At 41.4% G+C, this 21,177-nt stretch overlaps 1 protein-coding gene across 3 annotated transcripts in view; it reads left to right on the top strand.

Moving 5' to 3' along the window:
• Positions 1 to 21,177, top strand: part of LOC102404153 (E3 ubiquitin-protein ligase RNF113A) — a 28,200-nt gene extending 7,023 nt beyond the window's left edge. The window contains exons 2-3 of one of the 3 annotated variants that reach the window (XM_006046243.4): positions 10,574 to 10,610; positions 12,998 to 14,922. In XM_006046243.4, the coding sequence (XP_006046305.2) occupies positions 13,115 to 14,179 (1,065 nt within the window). In that variant the 5' untranslated portion in view covers positions 10,574 to 10,610; positions 12,998 to 13,114 and the 3' untranslated portion in view covers positions 14,180 to 14,922. Of the gene's footprint in view, positions 1 to 10,573; positions 10,611 to 12,997; positions 14,923 to 18,349; positions 19,320 to 20,967 lie in introns of those variants that run through there. The other 2 variants (XR_006551335.1, XR_006551336.2) reach the window with 2 other exon arrangements.

Raw genomic sequence — 21,177 nt, 5'->3', positions numbered from 1 at the left:
AGCTTTTAATTCAGATCCCCAAATGCCAGATTTCATTCTCTATCTCATGTGCAAAAGAACAGACATGTGATTTTCATTTGACCATTTGATCAAACACCTTCTCATCATCTCTACCTATTAATAATATCTAGCTAATGAACCCCCCTTTTTTCTAATACAGCCAGAATCTGTTTTTATTGCTGCAATAAAAAATCCCAGTGATATTCTCTGAAAATTCACTTCCATCTGCCTCTCCCTCTGTAGATTCCTCTGTGAAGACAGTGGTGTGTGTGTCAAATGTCTGAAAGGAAGGACACAGGCGAAAGAGACCTGAGTGAAACATCGTGTTAATAGAGTCTCAAACCTCAGTTTCTCTCTGAGGGCCTTTGGAATGAGGATGAATGGATTGCGCTTTAGTAAGTAGTTAGCTGAAGCCCTATAATCGTTGTAGGCTGTGATTGGGAAATCTGGAATAGGACTATGTGCTTTCTGCCTTCCTCTTTCAGGGCTCTCCATTGGTTTCTAATTTTTAGCATGTCTGAGTTATCTGAAATATTGCTCAAACATAAGATTCCTGGACATCCGTTCCCTACCATATACCCCAAGATTCTGGTTCAATAGAGTCCGATGAAGATGGTCTCAGAACCATACTCGGAAGAAATCTGGAAGCCAGCCTGAGGATAAATCCATTACACAAAGCAGGAAAAATTAGAGAAATTCGGAGAAAAATGAAGTTAGAGGCCCAATCAAGCTGTGCCTGAAGCTTGCTTGATCTACTATAGTTTTAATGTATTTCTCTTTGGGAAAGAGAATAAATTCCTTGTAGTATGTATGCCAAAATTAAAATTGGTTTTCTCTTACTTGTAACTGAACGCACCGCAACTGATATAAAAATACTTTCATTTCAGACATCATTTGATTGGATAGTCATCTCCACCCCATGAAGAAGGCTGTAGTTTTATTCCTATTTTATGAATGATGACATCAGCTTTAAAAGCTGAAATCTTTGCTTAATTTAAAGCAGTTAGAGTCAGATGCATGGAGGTGAATCTTATCAAGGCAGAGGGACCCTCTGTTAAGGAAAATTAAAAGTTTGCCCCTATTTTTACTGGATTCACGTTTCACCACCTTCTTTAAGTCTTTTCTGAAAATTGGACCCACGTTGATATTCATTATGTAAACAGATTCAGTGCTACAGACATAGAATTTAATTATTTTTAAATAGTTTGTTTCAGTATTTCTTTTATTTTCTCCAGCTCTACTGGAGAGTAAAGTTCTCCAGTACCATGCAAAATACTGGGTTGGTCAAATTCTTAGGTGGTACTAGTGGTAGAGAACCCACCTGCTAATGCAGGAGATGTAAGAGATGCTGGTTTGATCCCTGGGTTGGGAAGATACCTGGAAGAGGACATGGCAACCCATTCCAGTATTCTTGTCTGGAGAATCCCATGGACAGAGGAGCTTAGTGGGCTATAGTCCATAGGGTTACAAAGAGCTGGACATGACAAAAAACAACTTCTCACACACACACACACACAAATTTGTAATATCTTAAGGAAAAACCCAAACAAACTTTATGGATAACCCAATATGTAGATTCTGGACAATGAGTGATGTTTTCCCAACGAGAAAAGTTAAGAATGGAGGGAAAAAAAAAAAGAAAATAAATGCTGAGTGGGCACAAATCCTTTGTATGAATGGCACAGATTTACATTCTGGTGGATGGTAGTACCACAGCTCAGTTTGGCATACATCTGTATATTTATTTTATAGTTTTAAGATATTTAAGTGGTTTAATTCATGATCTTTCACTCTTTCCTTTTTGTTGCCACCTCTCAAATGCCTGAGATTACTACCATGATGAAAGTCATTATATATTTGGTTTGTAATATATAGAAGAGCTTAGAGAACTGTAAGATGTGGGATCTCGTTCAGGACCCGACGGTCGGCAGCCGCTTCTTTGGGGAGATCCCATGTGTTCTGCGGCTTTTTGCGGGGTTTGCTGTCACCTCAGCTGAAGGTGGCGGAGAAGGTGATGGCACCCCACTCCAGTACTCTTGCCTGGAAAATCCCATGGATGGAGGAGCCTGGTGAGCTGCAGTCCATGGGGTCGCTAAGAGTCGACTGAGTGACTTCACTTTCACTTTCCACTTTCATGCATTGGAGAAGGAAATGGCAACCCACTCCAGTGTTCTTGCCTGGAGAATCCCAGGGACAGGGAAGCCTGGTGGGCTGACCTCTATGGGGTCGCACAGAGTTGGACACGACTGAAGTGATTTAGCAGCAGAGAACTGTAAAGCAACTATTCAAATAGCAGATACTTTTCTTGCTACTTTGCTTGTCAGAATGGAGATACTAGCGAGTATGTTAGGATTGTGTGATTCTCTGAACAGTTGAGTTCCTCAGTAACGAGATCGATTCATAAAGGATAAACTTTATGGGCTTCCCTGGTGGCTTGGTGGTAAAGAATCTGCCTGCCAGTGCAGGAGACACAAATTTGATCCATGATCTAGGAAGATCCCTTGGAGAAGGAAACGGCAAGCTATTCCAGTATTCTTGCCTGGAAAATCCCCATGGACAGAGAGCCTGGTGGGCTACAGTCCATGAGTTCACAAAGAGTCAGACATGACTTAGCAACTGAACAACAGCAAACCTTAAGGGTTCCAAGAAAAAACTCAGCCCAGCTTTTATTAGACAATCTAACCCCAGGCTTTTCTGAAACAGGTGACTCACTGGCTTTTTTGTAACAGCTTAATGTGTATGATGACTTACAGTTCGTAAACTGTTTGAGAAGAGTCTGAGAGCAATGGATGCTGAAATTTTGTATATTTTGAGCCTGGGGTCAGGCCCCTAAGAGAGTGATATGTCTAGGCTAGCCTGAGAACTGACATAATCAAGATTCCTAATAGCATAGGTATTTAAGATCTAGAAACCCTAAATCTTCATTTCTTTCTGAACTTCCTAATTATCATAAGACGTAAGATAAAATCTGCAGTTTTATAATTATTTCAGGTTTTTATATGTCTTAGCTTATTTGATCCTTCCAACCTCCTTTGAGACAGGTAAGTGTTATTAGCTTTGCAGATGAGGAAACTGAACCCCAGAAAGGATAAAGGACTTGCCAAAGATCAAATAAGCTGTGTCAAGTCCCGGTTTTTTTATTCCGAGTCCAATACTCTTTCTACAACAGCATGGCATATACATTTGGAAATTTATGGGGACCCCAAAATATCAGTTTCACTTTAGACTCTAGGAAAGGACTTAGACATCTGTGTTAAAAAGCACTTAGAATCAATTAGTAAGATAGGAGTAGAATCTTCATCCTTAGAGAGTTTTACAAGTCAGAAGAATCTCCAGCCTAATCCGAACAGAGGCTACAGGAAGAGCTAAATGACTTAAAGGGTCCTTTAACTCTTAAATTTGAGAATCCATATTTCAAGGGCAGATCATCATTCCAAGAGTTTTGATTACACTGTTAAGAATAACTTACCCGTATTAAAGCATCTGTTTCTAACAACTGGCAGGTTTTACTAACAATCGGGTCCACTTTTGAACCATGACTACAGAAGGAACAAATGTTCTCAGGCAGTCCATCTTATCTTGGAAAAAGAGAGTAATACCAACCAAATGAATTCATGCTGGCTCTGTAGAAAGTGTGTGATCACCTCCAAGCAATTTCAAGGGAAAAGGCCATCCAATTTTAAACTGAGGAATTTGGTTTGCAGATGAAGTCATTCATCTTGTGGCCACTAACCACAGTTATCCAATTGATAACCGTGCCTCTCTTTGAATTCGAGTAGGTTTGATTTAAATCACTAGTTTTCCTACAAAGAGCACAGTTTTGTTTTTTGTTGTATAATCCTATATAACAGTCCTTGCAAGTTAGATAGTTACAGCATGCATTTCATTACAAAAGCACAATACATTTAAGGCAGTAATTTTGATATCCCATTTTTGTAGCATATTAGAAAACAGAAGGATAATCTTTTAACAAGCAGAGCTAATTTTAGCAGATGGATTTGAAGTTACTGGAGAAGATGGTGAATCATCTTCAAAGTGGAGATATGAGGGTTATTTTTTGTTGTGTTTGCATAGTGAAACTGTTACCAAAATACATTATCTTTGAATACGTACTTGTATTTTGGATGTTTTTTCTTAATCAGCATATGTAATTATTTTAACACAACAAGCACATGTTTATTTTAAAATGTAATTACTATGTTTTCGTTTAATTTCATTTCTTTACATATAGCTAGATTTATACCAAAGAGAATATGAAGCAAAATGTTAACTGTGCTCAGTCACTCAGTGGTGTCCAGCTCTTTGTGACCCCATGGACTGTAGCCCGCCAGGCTCCTCCTCTGTCTATGGACTTTACCAGGCAAGAATACTGGAGTGGGTTGCCATTTCCTACTCCAGGGGATTTCCTGACCCAGGGATCGAACCTGCATCTCTAGCATCTCCTGCACTGGCAGGCAGATTCTTTACTACTGAGCCACCTGGGAAACTTCATAAAACAGAATTCTGTCTTTTAATTTACAAGATTTTTAAATGAATTTACAAAGATTATTTCAGATTAACAAAAGAAATTTAAAATACTATCAGCTAACTTCACTCTCTTCTTTTTGTTTATATACAATTTGAAAGTAAACCTGAGTCTTTCCACTTTTCAATTCCCAAATGAATTCCTTTTTTTTTTTTTTTAATGAGTTCACTTTCATTTATACAAAAAACTTTTCCAGGAGCTATTCAGGCTAGTTCAGCCTGCATGTTCAAAAAGGTACACATATTTCCCTGAGAAAGAAATAGTAACCAAATGTAAAAGTAACAATTTAAGGAAAATCCAGCTTGAATGGACATGAATAATTTCCAGCTAAGGTGTTTTCTGGGCTTCCTGGTGGCCTAGTGGTAAAGAATCTGCTTTCCAATGCAGGAGACGCAAGTTCCATCCCTGGGTCAGGAAGATCCCCTGGAGTAGGAAATGGCAACCCACTCTAGTATTCTTGCCTGGAAAGTTCCGTGAACAGAGGAGCCTAGTAGGCTACAGTTCATTGAGTCGCAAAGAGTTGGACATGACTGAGCAACTCAACACACATACACAGGTGTTTTCTATATTCTATATATACCACCTCACTGATTACTGTCTGGAGTATTTATTCAGTCTTTGGGTCCAGCTGTACTTTCTGAAATTAAAAAAAAAATTTTTATTGCAATCGAGTTGATTTACAATGTTGTGTTGATTTCAAGTGTATACAAAGTGAATCAGTTATATATATGCACATATACTCTCTTTTTAAAGATTCTTTTCCCATAATAGTCCATTGCAGAGTATGGAGTATAGTTCCCTGTGCTATACAGTATGTTCTTACTAGTTATCTATTTTATATATAGCAGTGTGTATATGTCAGTCCCAATCTCCCAATTTATCCCTCTCCTGCATTATCCCTTAGTAACCATAAGTGTGTTTTCTACATCTGTGATTCTACTTCTTTTTGTAAATAAGTTCATTTGTACTCCTTTTTTAGATTCTATGTATAAGTGATATTGTATGATATTAGTCTTTCTGTTTCTGATTTACTTTGCTCAGTATCACAATCTCTAGGTCCATCCATGTTGCTGCAAATGACATTCTCTTGTTCTTTTTAATGGCTGAGTAATATTCCACATGAAACTGGATTGAACACTGAATTTGTCCAGGTCAGCAGTGATGGTAGAAATCTTTCTGAACTGCTATTAAATTTTAGATTCTCATGCAATAATCTCTAATGAACCAGCTATCTTCCATGACTCCTTCTATTCCTTGGTGCTTTTTTTCTCTATACTCTTACCAGCCAATATTTATTTGCTGAGTGATTTAACCATAGCACAGTGATTTATCATGACTGACATTATGTGCAGAATAACTGCTGGGTGCCCAGGTGAATTCTTCTCATCAATTAAGGCTTAGTAGTTTTGTGAACTGGACAAATAAGGACTATTGTCATTATCATGACTATTGTTATTGAATCGGGTATTGGGATTTGACAAGAAAAACTGGATTATAGATTCTTGGCTTGATGGGTTCTACTCAGAAACTTTTCCTTAACATCATCTTAATACACAATTGGACATTTTTATCTGCTGTGGCTCCGTTAGAACTCTGATTTCTATATTCGAATGAGTTATACTGATCTCTATCATCATTAGATGATTTTTTAGCCAGAGAATGAATGTGGAAGGGCTAAACTAATTATAATTTTCACCCGTGATGAGGACAAAAGTGAACTATTGGCTATTGTAATCAGATTGTGTATTACCTGACTTGTTCAGAAATGGTAGGTACTATGAAATTAATGTTTGGCAATAATAAGAGTTACCAGTTATGCTGCAGCTTTTAGGTCCCAGGCGCTTCCCGTACACTGTCTTAGATAATCCTCCCAAGACTCCTGTGTTCCCAAAATATCCATTTTACAGAATGCTTGTACCCCTCCCCATTCCTCCAACCTCCCAGCCCCTGATAAACACCTGTTTACTTTTTGTTTGTATGAGCTCGGCTTTTCTCCTTTGCTTATTGCCTTGTTTAGATGCAAGTCAGCATACATTTCAAGCAGTCGATGCTGCGATATTTAGCACTGCACTGCCCTCTTGTGCTTTTGACCACATTTACAGCATCACAGCGATTAAAACCTCACTGCCTTCTTTGCACTCAGTCTTCCCTCTTGCACTTCAACAGTTGAGTTTGCCCGCTTGTTTTAAATTTAAATGAAGGTTTATGAAGGCTCTTGGCAGAGAATGGTGTCTTTGTCCACACTGGAATCCTGAACGCTTCCTCCCCTGCACTCAAGATTTTCCCTTCTTCATTGCTCTCTCTTAATACTAAATTGTATAAAAGAGGTAAAAAGACCCCAAAGCAGCCAGTTTCCAAGAGCTCAAATGTTCGAAAGAGAAACTGCCATATCTATTGAGCTGCAAAGTTGTGTGTGTTCCAGTATTTCATTTTTATAATTAGACAATTATGAATTCCCAGTTATAAATAATTAATCAATGTTATCAGATCTGAGAGGAAACACATTTGACAAATGGTCAAACCAATGAGAAACCTAATTCAAGGCATCCTTAAAATGACTTTAAAAAGAAAAAAACTCTGAGAAATTCTTTAGACTGATAAAAATGCTGACATGTAAAAGACTCCCAAAGTAAACCAAAATAACCATTAAAAAAAAAAATAACTTGCTTCTTCAAACTATTATTTTGGCCTAATTGTCCCCTGAGCCAGTTTGATTTCAACCAAACTTGTTTCTTCCAAATCATATTTTGAGAACTTGTTTCTAATTAGTCTTTGGCCAAATCCCATGCTACCCACACAAGCCAATCAATACAAGGAATTCAGTCATCAAAATGAGAGTTTTTTTTAACCTTTTACCTAGAAATGTATGAATTCAATTTGTCTTCCCTTATATATACTGCTTGATTTTTTAGTGTTTTCATAACCATGTAATTTGATCCTCACAAAAAGCTAGGAGATTATTTCTGTTTTACATGGGAGGAAATGAAGTTTCAATGAGGCTAAAGGTTTGTCCAAGGCCCCATGGTTCGCTAGTGGACAAGTTAGAGACCCCAGATCTTTTAGGTTCTATATGTGTGTGCTCAGTTGCATCCAACTCTTTGCGACCCCATGGACTGTAGCCCACCAGGCTCCTCTGTCCATGGGATTCTCCAGGCAGAATACTGGAGTGGGTTGTCATGCCCTTTCCAGGGGATCTTCCCAACCCAGGGATCAAACCTGAGTTTGATCCTCTTAAGTCTCCTGCAATGTCAGGCGGGTTCTTTACCACTGAGCTTCTTTAGGCTGTATACTGGGACCAATTCCATCACAATAGTGGCAAGAATGTAGACCCTGCCTTGCCCTCAGGGGTGGAGCCTAGAACAGAGTTTAGGAACTTTTACACTCAGTTTCAATGTACTAACTGGGTGTTCACAGAATTTTGCTATGGAATCTGAGGGAATTGAGCTTGTTTTTAGGGTAGAGTTGGTATATCTATCAGTCAATTTCTGTGTGTGTATGTGTGTTTAGCTCCTATGATACGACAATATACAAAAACACACAAGGATTTTTGACCAGTGCTACCAAGTGTGAAATGTTCTCAAACATTCTGCTCTCCAAGTTGTGCAATATGATCAAGGAAAGCCCCATCTGTTTGTTCATTCATTCAGGAAATATTTATTTAACGTCTATGCTGTGTCAGGTACCATCCTAGGTGTTGGGGATATAACAGTGAGCAAAACAAAGTCCTACTTCATAGACTGTTCATTCTAGCAAGACAGTAAGTAGTATATAGCACAGTAGGTATTTGAGGGATAAATTAGATGGCTTTTCATAGTGACCATGGCCAATACTCAGGAAAAGGAGAAGTCAATGAAGGTTCAAGGAAGTATGTTGCTGTTACATGGAACCACAAGTGACTGAGGTCAAACTTTTTAAAGTGTGTTATACCAGAGGGTATTTGTGCCATTTTGGGGAATATCAGTTTTATTATAAGAGTAAGACTAGAAATGGATTCAGATCTTGATTCCTCTCTTTATTAGTTGTGTGATCTGAGATGTGTTACTCAGTGGTTTTTACTGTTTTCTCATCTGTAAAATGGAAGTAATATTAGTACCTATCATATCTCTACCTCTCTCTACTGTGAAAACTAAAAGGATAGATAAGATATGGAAAATTTAGCACAGTAACTAACACAAATCAAGAAATTAAATATAACTGCTGTGTCAGTCAGGAGGCTTTCTGTTGCAGGTGATAGAAATAAAAAAGTTACTGGTCCACATAGTTATATCAAACAATGCCTTTGGACCCAATCATTCTGTCTATAAGTTCAGCTGTGTTCCCAAGAACAAGTAATATCTGAGTAAAAATTCATAAATATGGAGCTCTTAAATATGACATGGTTCCAAGCACTTCGTATGGATTGTATTATTTAATCTTCACAACACTCAATGAGGTAGGTGATATAACCATCTCATTTTACAAGTGAGGAAACTGTGACACAGGGAGGTTAATAGCTGGAAAGAGCAAAAACTTTTACTTTAGAACCTTTGCGCTTAACTATTAAACAGAATCCTTCTGAAGAAATTAATAGGTGAAGAGGATAGAGTTTCAAATAAGAAAAAGTAAAGTATTATAGATAATTTTGACTTCTCATGTGACTAATAAATTCAGTGAAAAATTGTGGGCTCATTTATCTTGTCACCCAAAGCATCTAACCAGCATGCACACAGAAAGCAACTAATAAATATTTCACAACTGACTGATTCAGCATTAGCAATCTTCTTTACTCTCTGCTTTCTCCAACAATGCTTAAGTATTTTAGCTTTGCATTTGTTAACTACTCAAGGCAATGGCACCCCACTCCAGAACTCTTGCCTGGAAAATCCCATGGATGGAGGAGCCTGGTGGGCTGCAGTCCATGGGGTCGCTAAAAGTTGGACACGACTGAGCGACTTCACTTTCACTTCTCACTTTCCTGCATTGGAAAAGGAAATGGCAACCCACTCCAGCATTCTTGCCTGGAGAATCCCAGGGACAACGGAGCCTGGTGGGCTGCTGTCTATGGGGTCGCACAGAGTCGGACACGACTGAAGTGACTTAGCAGCAGCAGCACCTTGATCAAAAGTATTAGCCAACAAGCTTTGGCACACAGTTATTTCATTTTAAAAAACTCGAAAAGAACTAATAGTAAACACCCCTATATTGAGATCAGAAAGGACTTTCTAAAGTGGGTCCCTGGAAAACAAAACTTTCCACCTTCTCTGGCGCCCTCTTGTGCTTTGTCATGGAAACTAATCCAGGAGTTGAGAAGTCAAACAATCTTAAAAAATTCAACACACACACTCTTAGAGATTAAACTCTTTTCTGCCCATCTTTCCATGTTACACTAATCAGTGCTTGTGTCAGGAATTGTAAAATATTGTGTAACCTGGTTTTACCTAACCAGGTAGGCTGTAATTTACCTAACCGGTTTGAATTTCCTCCAGCTCTTGTTCCTAGAGATTCATACAACCTGTAAAATGAACTTATGTGTTTTTTGGAAGCATATGTGACTTGGGTTATCTGGCAGGACTGCCTTCTCTCTCTCTCTCATCCTTGGGTCAAGGCTCTGATTTCCTTAAAAAAATTTAAAGCTGCAAGAAGCTGTCTTTGGAAGAGGGCAGACCATCTACTTTTCCTTGACCTAAAGGGCCCCCTGAGGTAGTGCTGTTTATTCATCAAAGTCTTGCAGAGTTTTCATTGGTTCACCGGTACCACTTTTCAAGTCCCCCTTTCCTGTCCCCCTGCATCATTGGACTCTGACATGTGAGCACTGGAAAGGAATAGAGGCTTGGGAGGTAAAAATGCAAGTGACAGATTCTACATTGCCTTAAACGAGCTGTCCTGCCCCAGGAGCTGGCTAAACAGGCTCAGATGTTTCAGATTATTACACTTTAGCTGGAACCTGCATTATATTTCCATGAAACTGAATAATGATGATATTAAAATTATTAATAATAATGACTGAATTTTATTTAGTGCTTAATAGTTAAGCAATAAACACTAAATTCATGGCTTCATGTTTTACAGGCAGCATCTTGCTTCATTTGTACAAGTCTCCTAGGAAGTAAGTACTGTTATCATTGTCATGCACAGGTAAGAAAACTGAGATGCACAGAAGTGACATACTTTGAGAGACACCATAGCTTTGAGAGAATCTGTCTGCTGTAATTGAGCCATAAGACTACAGTTCCAGTGCTGGCTCTACTACTTTCTAACTGTGTGACTTCCAGTTATTTGCTTAATCTCTCTGTGCCTCAGTTTCCTTATCTATAATAACTCCTGCTTCAGAAGCATATTGCAGGTATTAAATGAGCTAATGGTCCTTATTGCTGCTGCTGCTAAGTCGCTTCAGTCGTGTCCGACTCTGTGCGACCCCATAGACGGCAGCCCACCAGGCTCCCCCGTCCCTGGGATTCTCCAGGCAAGAACACTGGACTGGGTTGCCATTTCCTTCTCCAATGCATGAAAGTGAAAAGTGAAAGGGAAGTCGCTCAGTCGTGTCCGACTCTTAGCCACCCCATGGACTGTAGCCCACCAGGCTCCTCCGTCCATGGGATTTTCCAGGCAAGAGTACTGGAGTGGGGTGCCATTGCCTTCCTTAGCATATCGTTAAGTGCTATAAAAGTACTTTTACAAAAGGAAGTGAAGCCTAGGTTGGTTCAGACCACTATATAGTCTCACTACGATGAAGATTATGCTTTTTCTCTTAACGGATATTGTTATGAAATGGATCCTAATAACATGTCTAGCCAAGGTGAATTTCTTCTGGGTGCAGCACAATCATCTAAGGATCTTTAAAAACGACTGATCCCAATTCAATAGGTCTAGGGCAAAGCCCAAGCATCTTTATTTTTCTGAAGTTTAAGAGATGCTCATCTATAGCCAAAACTACAAGTCACTGCTGTAGTACTTAGATGTTGACAAAGATCTTTTCCATAATAAGGTAATATTTATTCAGGGGTTGCTGCTGCTGTTGCTGCTGCTAAGTTGTTTCAGTCGTGTCCGACTCTGTGCGACCCCATAGACGACAGCCCACCAGGCTTCCCCGTCCCTGGGATTCTCCAGGCAAGAACACTGGAGTGGGTTGCCATTTCCTTCTCCAATGCAGGAAAGTGAAAAGTGAAAGTGAAGTCGCTCAGTCGTGTCTGACTCTTAGCGACCCCATGCACTGCAGGCCTACCAGGCTCCTCCGTCCATGGGATTTTCTAGGCAACAGTACTGGAGTGGGGTGCCATTGCCTTCTCTGATTCAGGGGTTACTATATGCTATATACTGAGTGCTTTATTTGAATCATCTCATTTTAATCCTCCAACAAAAGCTTCATGAGTTAGCTAACTACTGTCATCCACACTTTACAGACGGGAAAACCAAGGAAAAGAAGGTAAGGAACTTGCCCAAGGTCACTTACATAGCTGGTGGCAGAGTGGGGATTTTAAACCCAGTGGATCAATACCACGGCTTGTACATTTAACTAGCAGCTTAGACTACCTTCCCACATAGGGTCTAATTTGAACTTTGAATAAATCTTTCACATTAAAAAAAAAAAAAACAAACTTGCACATAAGTCTGTGCAGTAAGCTGGTTTTGCCATTATTCAAAGTTTATAACTGCAGAGACTAAAACTAAGGACTGGGCCAAATATACACAGTCAGTGTACAAGCTGAGGCTTACACCTGGGTCTTATAACCTGAAATCCTATTCTCTTTCTATATTGTCACAGAGAACTTCATATAAACCATATTAGTTGCTCAGTCATGTCCAACTTTTTGAACAGGAGCCTGCCAGGCACCTCTGTCCATGGAATTCTCCAGGCAAGAATACTGGACTAGGTTGCCCTTTCCTTCTCCCAAATAAACCAAGATAGTTCTTTTATAAGATCTATCTATCATAGGCTTTACCTTCTCTTTCCTACAATGACTGCTTTGATCCATGTCATCATCCCCTCTGGCAAGAGCTTCAACCAAAAGCCCTCTTCTATCTTTATCTCTTTTCTGCACACTACTTCCAGTTTCTTCATCTATTAAATGCTGCTGCTGCTGCTAAGTCACTTCAGTCGTGTCCGACTCTGTGCGACCCCATAGACGGCAGCCCACCAGGCTCTTCCGTCCCTGGGATTCTCCAGGCAAGAATACTGGAGTGGGTTGCCATTTCCTTCTCCAAAATGCAGAGCTCATCAATCAACTCTTTAGATTAAAATTTGGCTAACATCTGTTTTGTCTGCCATTTGCAGTAGGTTGAATGGTGCCTCCAAAATTTTATATATATATATATATATATATATATATACACATACACACACACACACACACACACACACACACACACACACACACATATACACCCTAGCCCCTGGGACCTGTGAGCCTGACCTTATTGGGGGGCGGGGGGAGTCTTTTAAAATGTAGCTAAGGAGTGGCGCGCGCACGCTCTCACGCACCCTTGCTCCCACAGTCCTCTGCGCAACCGGCTTTGCATCCACCTCGTGGCGGAGCGGAGGAGTGCAGTGACGCGCAGAAGCCCGCGCCACCCAGCAGGCCACAACAGTTTCAGAGCTCGCGACTCTTTAAAATGGCAGAGCAGCTTTCCCCGGGAAAGACGACGGACCAGGTGTGCACCTTTCTTTTTAAAAAGCCTGGACGAAAGGGGGGTGCAGGCCGCAGAAAACGCCGGATCTGCGACCAAGAGTCCGGAGGCGGCGGCGGCGGCGGCGGCGGCAGCGGCAGCAGCAGCAGCAGCAGCAGCGGTGACGAAGGCAACAGGGTGGTTCGCCCTGAAAAGAAGCGAGCGATCCACACTCGGATGATCCAGAAGACCTGGGGCGGTGGTAAACAGAAGGGGGCTTCCGGGGACCGGAGTAGCGAGGAGGAAGTAGAGGAGCCCGAGAGTCTCGGCGTGGTCTATAAGTCCACTCGCTCGGCGAAACCCGTGGGGCCGGAGGACATGGGGGCGACCGCTGTGTACGAGCTAGACACGGAGAAGGAGCGTGACGCACAAGCCATCTTTGAGCGCAGCCGGAAGATCCGGGAGGAGTTGAGAGGCAAGGAAGATGATAAGATCTACCGGGGAATGAATAATTATCAGAAACACATGAGGCCCAAAGATGCGTCTGCGGGTAGTGATTCCTCCGGAATGGCGAGGAAGGGCCCCATTCGAGCTCCCGAGCATCTGCGTGCCACCGTGCGCTGGGATTACCAGCCCGACATTTGCAAGGACTACAAAGAGACCGGCTTTTGCGGCTTCGGAGACAGTTGCAAATTCCTCCATGACCGCTCAGATTACAAGCACGGGTGGCAGATCCAACGCGAGCTCGACGAAGGTCGCTATGGCGTCGACGAGGATGAAAACTATGAAGTGGCAAGGGATGAGGAGGAACTACCATTCAAATGTTTCATCTGTCGCCAGACCTTCCAAAACCCTGTGGTCACCAAATGCAGGCATTATTTCTGCGAGGCCTGTGCACTTCAGCATTTCCGCACCACCTCGCGCTGCTACGTCTGTGACCAGCAGACCAACGGAGTCTTCAATCCAGCGAAAGAATTGATCGCCAAACTGGAGAAGCGTCGAGCTGCAGAAGAGGGTGGTGCTTCTAATTTCCCAGAAGACCCCGATAAGAGTCCAATTCCCATTACTTAATTTTCCCATTATTCTCAAATCTCGAAATGTTTTGTTGTTTTGGAAAAAAAAATGTAGCTAAGTTACAGATCTCTAGGTGAGATCATTCTGTATTTTTCGGGGTTGGCCCTAAATCCAGCGTTAAGTATCCTTTTAAGTCAGAAGAAAAGGCCATGTGAAGACAGAGGCAAAAAGACTGGTGTCCCCAGACATAAGCCAAGGGATCCCTGAAGCCACCAGAAGCTGGAAGAAGCAAAGAGCCTCTAGAAGGAACATGACCCCACCAACACCTTGATTTCGGACTTCTAGCCTCCAGAACTGTGACAGAATACACTGCTGTTGTTATAAGCCACTCAGTTAGTGTGAATTTGTTATGGCAGCTGTAGGAACCTAATATACCATTTCTTTACCTCTTCTTGACTTTGAGGGTTCATGACATCGCTGGCTTCCCTGCTCATCTGACTCTGTGTCTCAAATAAACCCTCAGCCCTTCTGGGACTCCTTCACTGCTTTCTGCGTGGGACCCTCGGGTCCTTTATGTGATATCCCTCATGTTGCTTCTTCTTTGTTGGAAAGAAGACATGCCATGGCAACAGAAGTCCCCCCTCAGAAGGGAACTGGCTTTTGGGTAACATGGGGAAGGAGATGAACTCTGTAAGGACAGATGGTGTGTAAGCAGAGCACCATTTGCCCATGAGTTCCTTTCTATGTTTTCTCCTTTCTTTAAAAAAAAAAAAAAATTATATATATATATAGTTTATTTACCTTTGGCTGGATCTTCATTGCTGCATGTGGGCTATTCTCTAGTTGTGGGGGCCACTCTTCTCATTGTGGTGGTGTCTCTTGTTGCAGAGCATGGTCTCTAGGCGTGCTGGCTCAGTAGCTGTGATGCATGGGCTTAGTTGCCTGCAGCATGTGGGGTCTTCTCGGACCAGGGATCAAAACCGTGTCCCTTGCATTGGCAGGAGGATTCTTTACCACCCATCAGGGAAGCCCCCCCTCCCCACTTTAATCCCTCTCTGTATGGTTTCCATTAAAGAGCACATCTGAGGGTTACTACCTGCACAATTTGTACCTCATTTTTGGGTACTACAAAGTAAGAATGTTTGACAAGTTGACTCCTTCCTCTCCTTCGGGGTCATATAAAAGATGAAATATACAAAAGTTTTTCATGAGTACCAGCTAAGTGTCAACTACAAATTGGCACTTACCAAGAGCATTGCCAATAACTGAACAACAAAGGCATTTGCCACCTGCCTCTATGGAGATTGAACCCCTTGCTGCTCTAGCTGTTGACCTTCAGCAACCCCTGAGGGAGTTCAGGGTAGAGTGAGACACTCTGTGCTCCAGGGAATCTGGTAGGACAGGTCTTTAGACAGTTGGATGTTTTTAGGAACAGATTTTATGATCTCAATCCTTGCATCTAGAGAAGCACTAAATCCCTTCATGGTGACATCATGACTAACAAGCCTTTTGTAAAATGAGTGCTTCATGGTACTGAACTCCGCCTTCACCAAAACCTTATAGACTTTCCCCCACTGCCGCTTTGGAGCAGTCTCTCAGAGCTATCTGAGATGCTGCCTCCTGGGCTGCAGTCCTCATTTTGCCCCAAATAAAACTTAACTCAGAACTCTCAAGTTGCACATCTTTTTTAGTTAACATAAGTATTAAACACTACCCCAAGAACCAGGACTATATCAGTGAGATAGATGTGGTGCCTGAACTCACAGGGTAGTCTTCCTGGGTTGATGAATACCATGCTTATCTACTTGGACTTGCCCAAGGTCACATAAGCTATTTTAGTGGCCAAGATTCAAATCTTCTGTCTGATTTCAAAGTTCACGCTTTCCACCACATCAGGCCTATTGATCAGTGTTCTGGCAGGACCAGGGCTTCCCTGGTGGCTCAGAGGTTAAAGTGTCTGCCTGCAATGCGGGAGACCTGGGTTTGATCCCTGGGTTGGGAAGATTCCTGGAGAAGAAAGTGGCAACCCACTCCAGTATTCTTGCCTGGAGAACCCCATGGACGGAGAGTTGTTCAAATGGGACAGTGGAGGAGAATTTAATAAGAGAAGATTTATAAGAGTGTGGGGAGGGTCAAGAGGGAATGGTGCTGTGTCTCAGTGCTAACAATAGCTGGGTCTGAAGAGGTGTAGCGGGGAGGTGGTTACAGGAACTTGGAGAGGGTGTCTGTATCTTTGAGGGAGATTTGAATGATGGGAGTTGTGCCTCTTGGCAGAGGACCAACCCCAGTGACTCTGTAGAGAAGGAGATGGGGAAATAAAGACCCTTAACTCACTCTCTTCCCCCTTTCAGATAACCAGTGCCTCCCATTGGCCAAATCCAACTAGAAACTAGAGGACAAGCCAGAATGTTACAGGCTTTAGAGGTCAGCTCTGCCGTCACAGAGAGAAGGGTGTAGAGGGTAGAAAGTGGATATGATGGGGCAAATGAGAAATGCCCAGTACACCAGTATTTCACAAACTTTTCCCATTCAGATATTACCTTCTTGAATTCATCATATCCCATATATCCTATATAATCATCTATTCTTAATATTTTTTAAATGTCCTTACTTTAAAATACCTTATTAAATGTATTAATAGGTCACAAAGAGTCAGACATGACTCAGAGACTGAACAACAACAACTAATAAATGTATTACTAGTAATTCAGGTAATATGTGGCTACCTTAAATAGAAGAAAACCAATAAAAATATAATGAAAAGAAATCATTCCCCCAAATTTAAAAATTAAAATTAATAATTATAAGTGATTGTTTATCTTTTGAAGTCAGGTACTGTCTGGCCCTGCCTGCTTGCTTATCCTGTCCCCACCCCTGCTCCAGGTGTTTATCCCTCCAGTTCAGCCATATTGATTTTTGGCCCCTTAAAACCAGCCATACTCTCACCCACTACAGTGTCTTTGCATCGGTTATTCTTTAGCATTGGTCAATGAGAGAACACTCTTAAAAATGCTAGGGAACTGAATAATACAACACATACAGGACAATCAGCTAAAAACAAGAGAAACTATGCTTTCCTGAAGACTATTCTAGAATTGCACTGGAATCACTAAACATTTGGTCATTGATCTGGGTATCCAAGGTCTTGTCCTGGTATCAAACTTTAATTCTATGATCTTACATAAAATATTTAACAGAAATGTGACTCAGTTTTCATCTATAAAATGAAACAAAAACTAGCATGGAAGCAGGAAACATGTGGGTACATATGCCAGCATCTCTTCACTTCTACAGCTTCCAAAAAGGAAAAAAGTTACTGTCAAGAACATGATAAATATACCAAATCAGCACCTAAATTGCTGAATGCAGTTCACGCCTGTATTTGTTCTGTGACAGGAATATAGCACAATTTTCTTCTAAACACCTACCTTTACCAAATCTAAATTCTTTGTGCCCCACCAGATATCTTAATAGTGCTACATTTATTTATAGCTCTCCTTTGTAAAAAAAGTCATCCAGCATACGTATTTATGAATAAATGGGATAATAAATGGGGAAGAAGTATGGCCACCTTGAATACTGTTTAAACCCATTCTTCTTTCTTTTTTAATAGTGACCTCTATTTTCTAGCCACAGCAATCAGAGAAGAAAAGAAAGGAATCCAAATTGCTGCTTTCCTTGAGGTGGTACTTTCAGACATGAGGAGTTGACCTCATCTAGGCTTCATTCTGGAGAAGGCAATGGCACCCCACTCCATACTCTTGCCTGAAAAATCCCATGGATGGAGGAGCCTGGTAGGCTATAGTCCATGGGGTCGCTGAGGGTCGGACAAGACTGAGCGACTTCACTTTCACTTTTCACTTTCCTGCATTGGAGAAGGAAATGACAACCCACTCCAGCGTTCTTGCCTGGAGAATCCCAGGTATGGGGGAGCCTGGTGGGCTGCTGTCTATGGGGTAGCACAGAGTCGGACACGACTGAAGCGACTTAGCAGCAGCAGCAGCAGCAGCAGCAGCGGGCTTCATTCCTCTGTCTACACTGATGGTCAGGATGGTCTCCTTAGTTCTTCTCAGTCAGAACTAAGGAGATGCAGTTAACTAAGAAGGAACTTTTACTTATGATTTGGCCTTTTCCACTGGACTTAAATCTCAGAGGATGCACTGATATCTTGAATAATCCACTCTCTTCATCCCTGCCCCTGTCTCTGTGCCCTGAATAAAACTGGTCTGCACAGTCTAAGCTCCTTCTGATCAATTAGTACCAGCAGGAGATCAAGGGAGGGGGAAGAGGATTCCCTGGCCAGCTAGTGATTAGGAATTCATGCTTCCACTGCAGGGGGCATGGGTTCAATCCCTGGTCAGGGACCTAAGGTCCCACAAGCTGCACCAAAAAGGTGGAAGGGAGTGAGGTTGGGCTATTATTATCTCAATTCCTTCTCTGTGCAGTTGCTCCAAACTCACTGTGTCCTATAAGACAGCCCTCTCTGTCTCAGTTTTGATGAACTGATCCCCTCTTCTCTTTTGCTCTTTGAAACATCATCCATTTTATACCCTTGCCTTCAATTACCCATTTTGAGTGCCATGTCTTTCCTATCTTGAACCTTTACTAAAACGGGGGGTGATAGGCTGGACCTTCCCACCACCTTTGAGTCACCTCGTGAGGTCTGAGAGGCCAACATGAAGGAGAGAGGAGCCAAGGGAGGACGAGGGACTGAGTCCTGGCTCTACTGGCTGATCGCCTGACTTCAGTGATGCCCAAGGCTTTCACGCACAGAATTTTTTTATTATTATTATGTAATCCAGTATATATTTTTTTCTTTGCTCAAAACATCTTGAGCTGACGTTTCAATAGCTTGAAACAGAAGTCTTAATGAAGGTGTTACTAAAAATATAGCTCTAAAGTGAAGACACCTGGATCCCTGATGGTAAAGACTCCACATCTGACTTAAATGCAGAACTACCTTCTAGTTCCATTCTGCCTGAGGCCTGATCCTACAGCTGATTCTGTTTTCAGATTTCTCTGAGTTTCTGTTTCCCATATGCACTACGTGGATATTACAATATTCATTGTCTTTACTGTAGTTAGCATGAGTGAGTCTCTGTTTCTTGGAGCAAAGTGAACATCATAAAACAATTCCCATTTTACACATAAGAAAATGGATGCCAAGATAAATGAAGAAACTTCATCTAAGTCAAAGGTAATGTCAAACGTGGACTTGGCAGGCAGGTCTTCTGGCCCAGGGCCTTTCCATGCTACCCTAGCTTTCTTGTGTTCCCTTATCTCCTTCCCTTATGCTTTTCCCTTCCTATTTGCTCTGAAATGTTGTGGCCCTGTTGCCTTAGTAGTCTAGGTTGTGTCCTTTTATCTAAGGGCATTGATGCTCACCAACTGTCAGAGAAGAAAAGTCACGGGCTTATCTTTTTCTGAGTTTCTATCCCTTGTCACTCATTTGCATTTAGCACGTGCTACCCTATGAAAGTTTGGGAGATGTTGGATAATGTTAACTTGTACTTTTATTTAGCTCCCCGAGTATTCATAACTTACCATCTCAGGTGAGAGTACATTTATCTTGTATTGGATTCATCCTGGAAAAGTCTATAGTACCTAGAATAGTATTTAGCTCACATTAGAGAATCAGTGTCCAGTATCCAGTGAGTATCCATCGACATGATTGACTCAAAGCATCTTATATTAGGCAAAATGCTGATGAAGCTGCTGTGACACATGATAGTGGCTCCAACATGCCAGAAGTCGACCTATCCCACAGCCCGGAAGTGGGCGAACAGTCCAGGGTAGTAGGCAGGTAGCTCTGTTCTATGAATTGATGCAGGGACTCAGGGTCCAGCTTCTTACTCCACCATTCTGCTTACGGTTAGAGCTGGCTCACTCATACCACATTCACATCTTGGCATAAGGAAAGGAGGAAAGGGAAAGGGAAGGGAAAGCAGGTAGTTTTCTTATTAAAATGTGACTTGAGTGCACACATATTATCTCCGCTTGTAGCTAATTGGCTAAAACATTGTCACATGTTCAAACAGACTTGCAAGTGATGTTGGGAAATATAGAATATAAATGGTCAGCCGTGTGGCTTGATAAAACTCAGAGCTCTATTGTTAAAGACAAGAAAGACCATGTAATATCCAGTGAAATGACTAAATTTTTAAAAGAGCGGGTGGGAGAAATCCTTGGTCATTCCTGTCCTAGGTATTTACCTAAGAGTAATCAAACCTGTGTCCACAGAAAGACAAGGAGATAAATGTTCATGGGAGTCTTAGTCATAATAGCCAAAAACAGGAAACAGACCAAATGTTTGTCAGCAGAATGTTTAAACATGTCATGGGCTATTCATTCAATGGACTATTACTCAGCAATAAAAAAGGAACAAAACTGCTGATACATGAAGCAACCAAGGTTGACTTACCCATTTAGCATAGTAGGCACAGTTCCCAGGCCCATGAAATGTTTTAATTTCTTTTAAAATCAGAAGGAAAAAAATGAACTTTTAGGTTGGTGAAAATGTTTTATTACATAATATATATTTGTCATTATAGCAACACAGTTATAAGAGATAAATTTTATTTTTTATGAAGGAAGGGGCTCATTGAAGTGCATAGGATCCATGAAAGTCATAACACAGAGCTACAAACAATAGAGATGACTCTTAAAAACATTATGCTGAGCAAAAACTTGAGACAGTAAAGAGTATGTGCTGTATGATTATATCTAATGAAGTCCTACAGCAGACAAAACTAACCTACTGACAGATTAGAAAATGGTTGCCTTTGGGATGGAAGGGATTGAAGGCACTTTCTGGGGTGACAGAAATGTCTGTATCTTGTTTCTAGTGGTGGTTGTGAAGATGAATACACAATTATCTAAAAGCATGGAACAGGACCTTTTCCATCCATGCATTTTATTCTATGTATCCATGCTGAAGAATTGATGCTTTTGAACTGTGGTGTTGGAGAAGACTCTTGAGACTCCCTTGGACTGCAAGGAGATCCAACCAGTCAATCCTAAAAGAAATCAGTCCTGAATATTCATTGGAAAGACTG

Source organism: Bubalus bubalis, chromosome 5, assembly GCF_019923935.1.
Source record: "Bubalus bubalis isolate 160015118507 breed Murrah chromosome 5, NDDB_SH_1, whole genome shotgun sequence".
Classification (NCBI taxonomy): domain Eukaryota; kingdom Metazoa; phylum Chordata; class Mammalia; order Artiodactyla; family Bovidae; genus Bubalus; species Bubalus bubalis.
The sequence above is the reverse complement of the archived record's forward strand: the minus strand, read 5'-3'. Positions and strand labels throughout refer to the sequence as shown.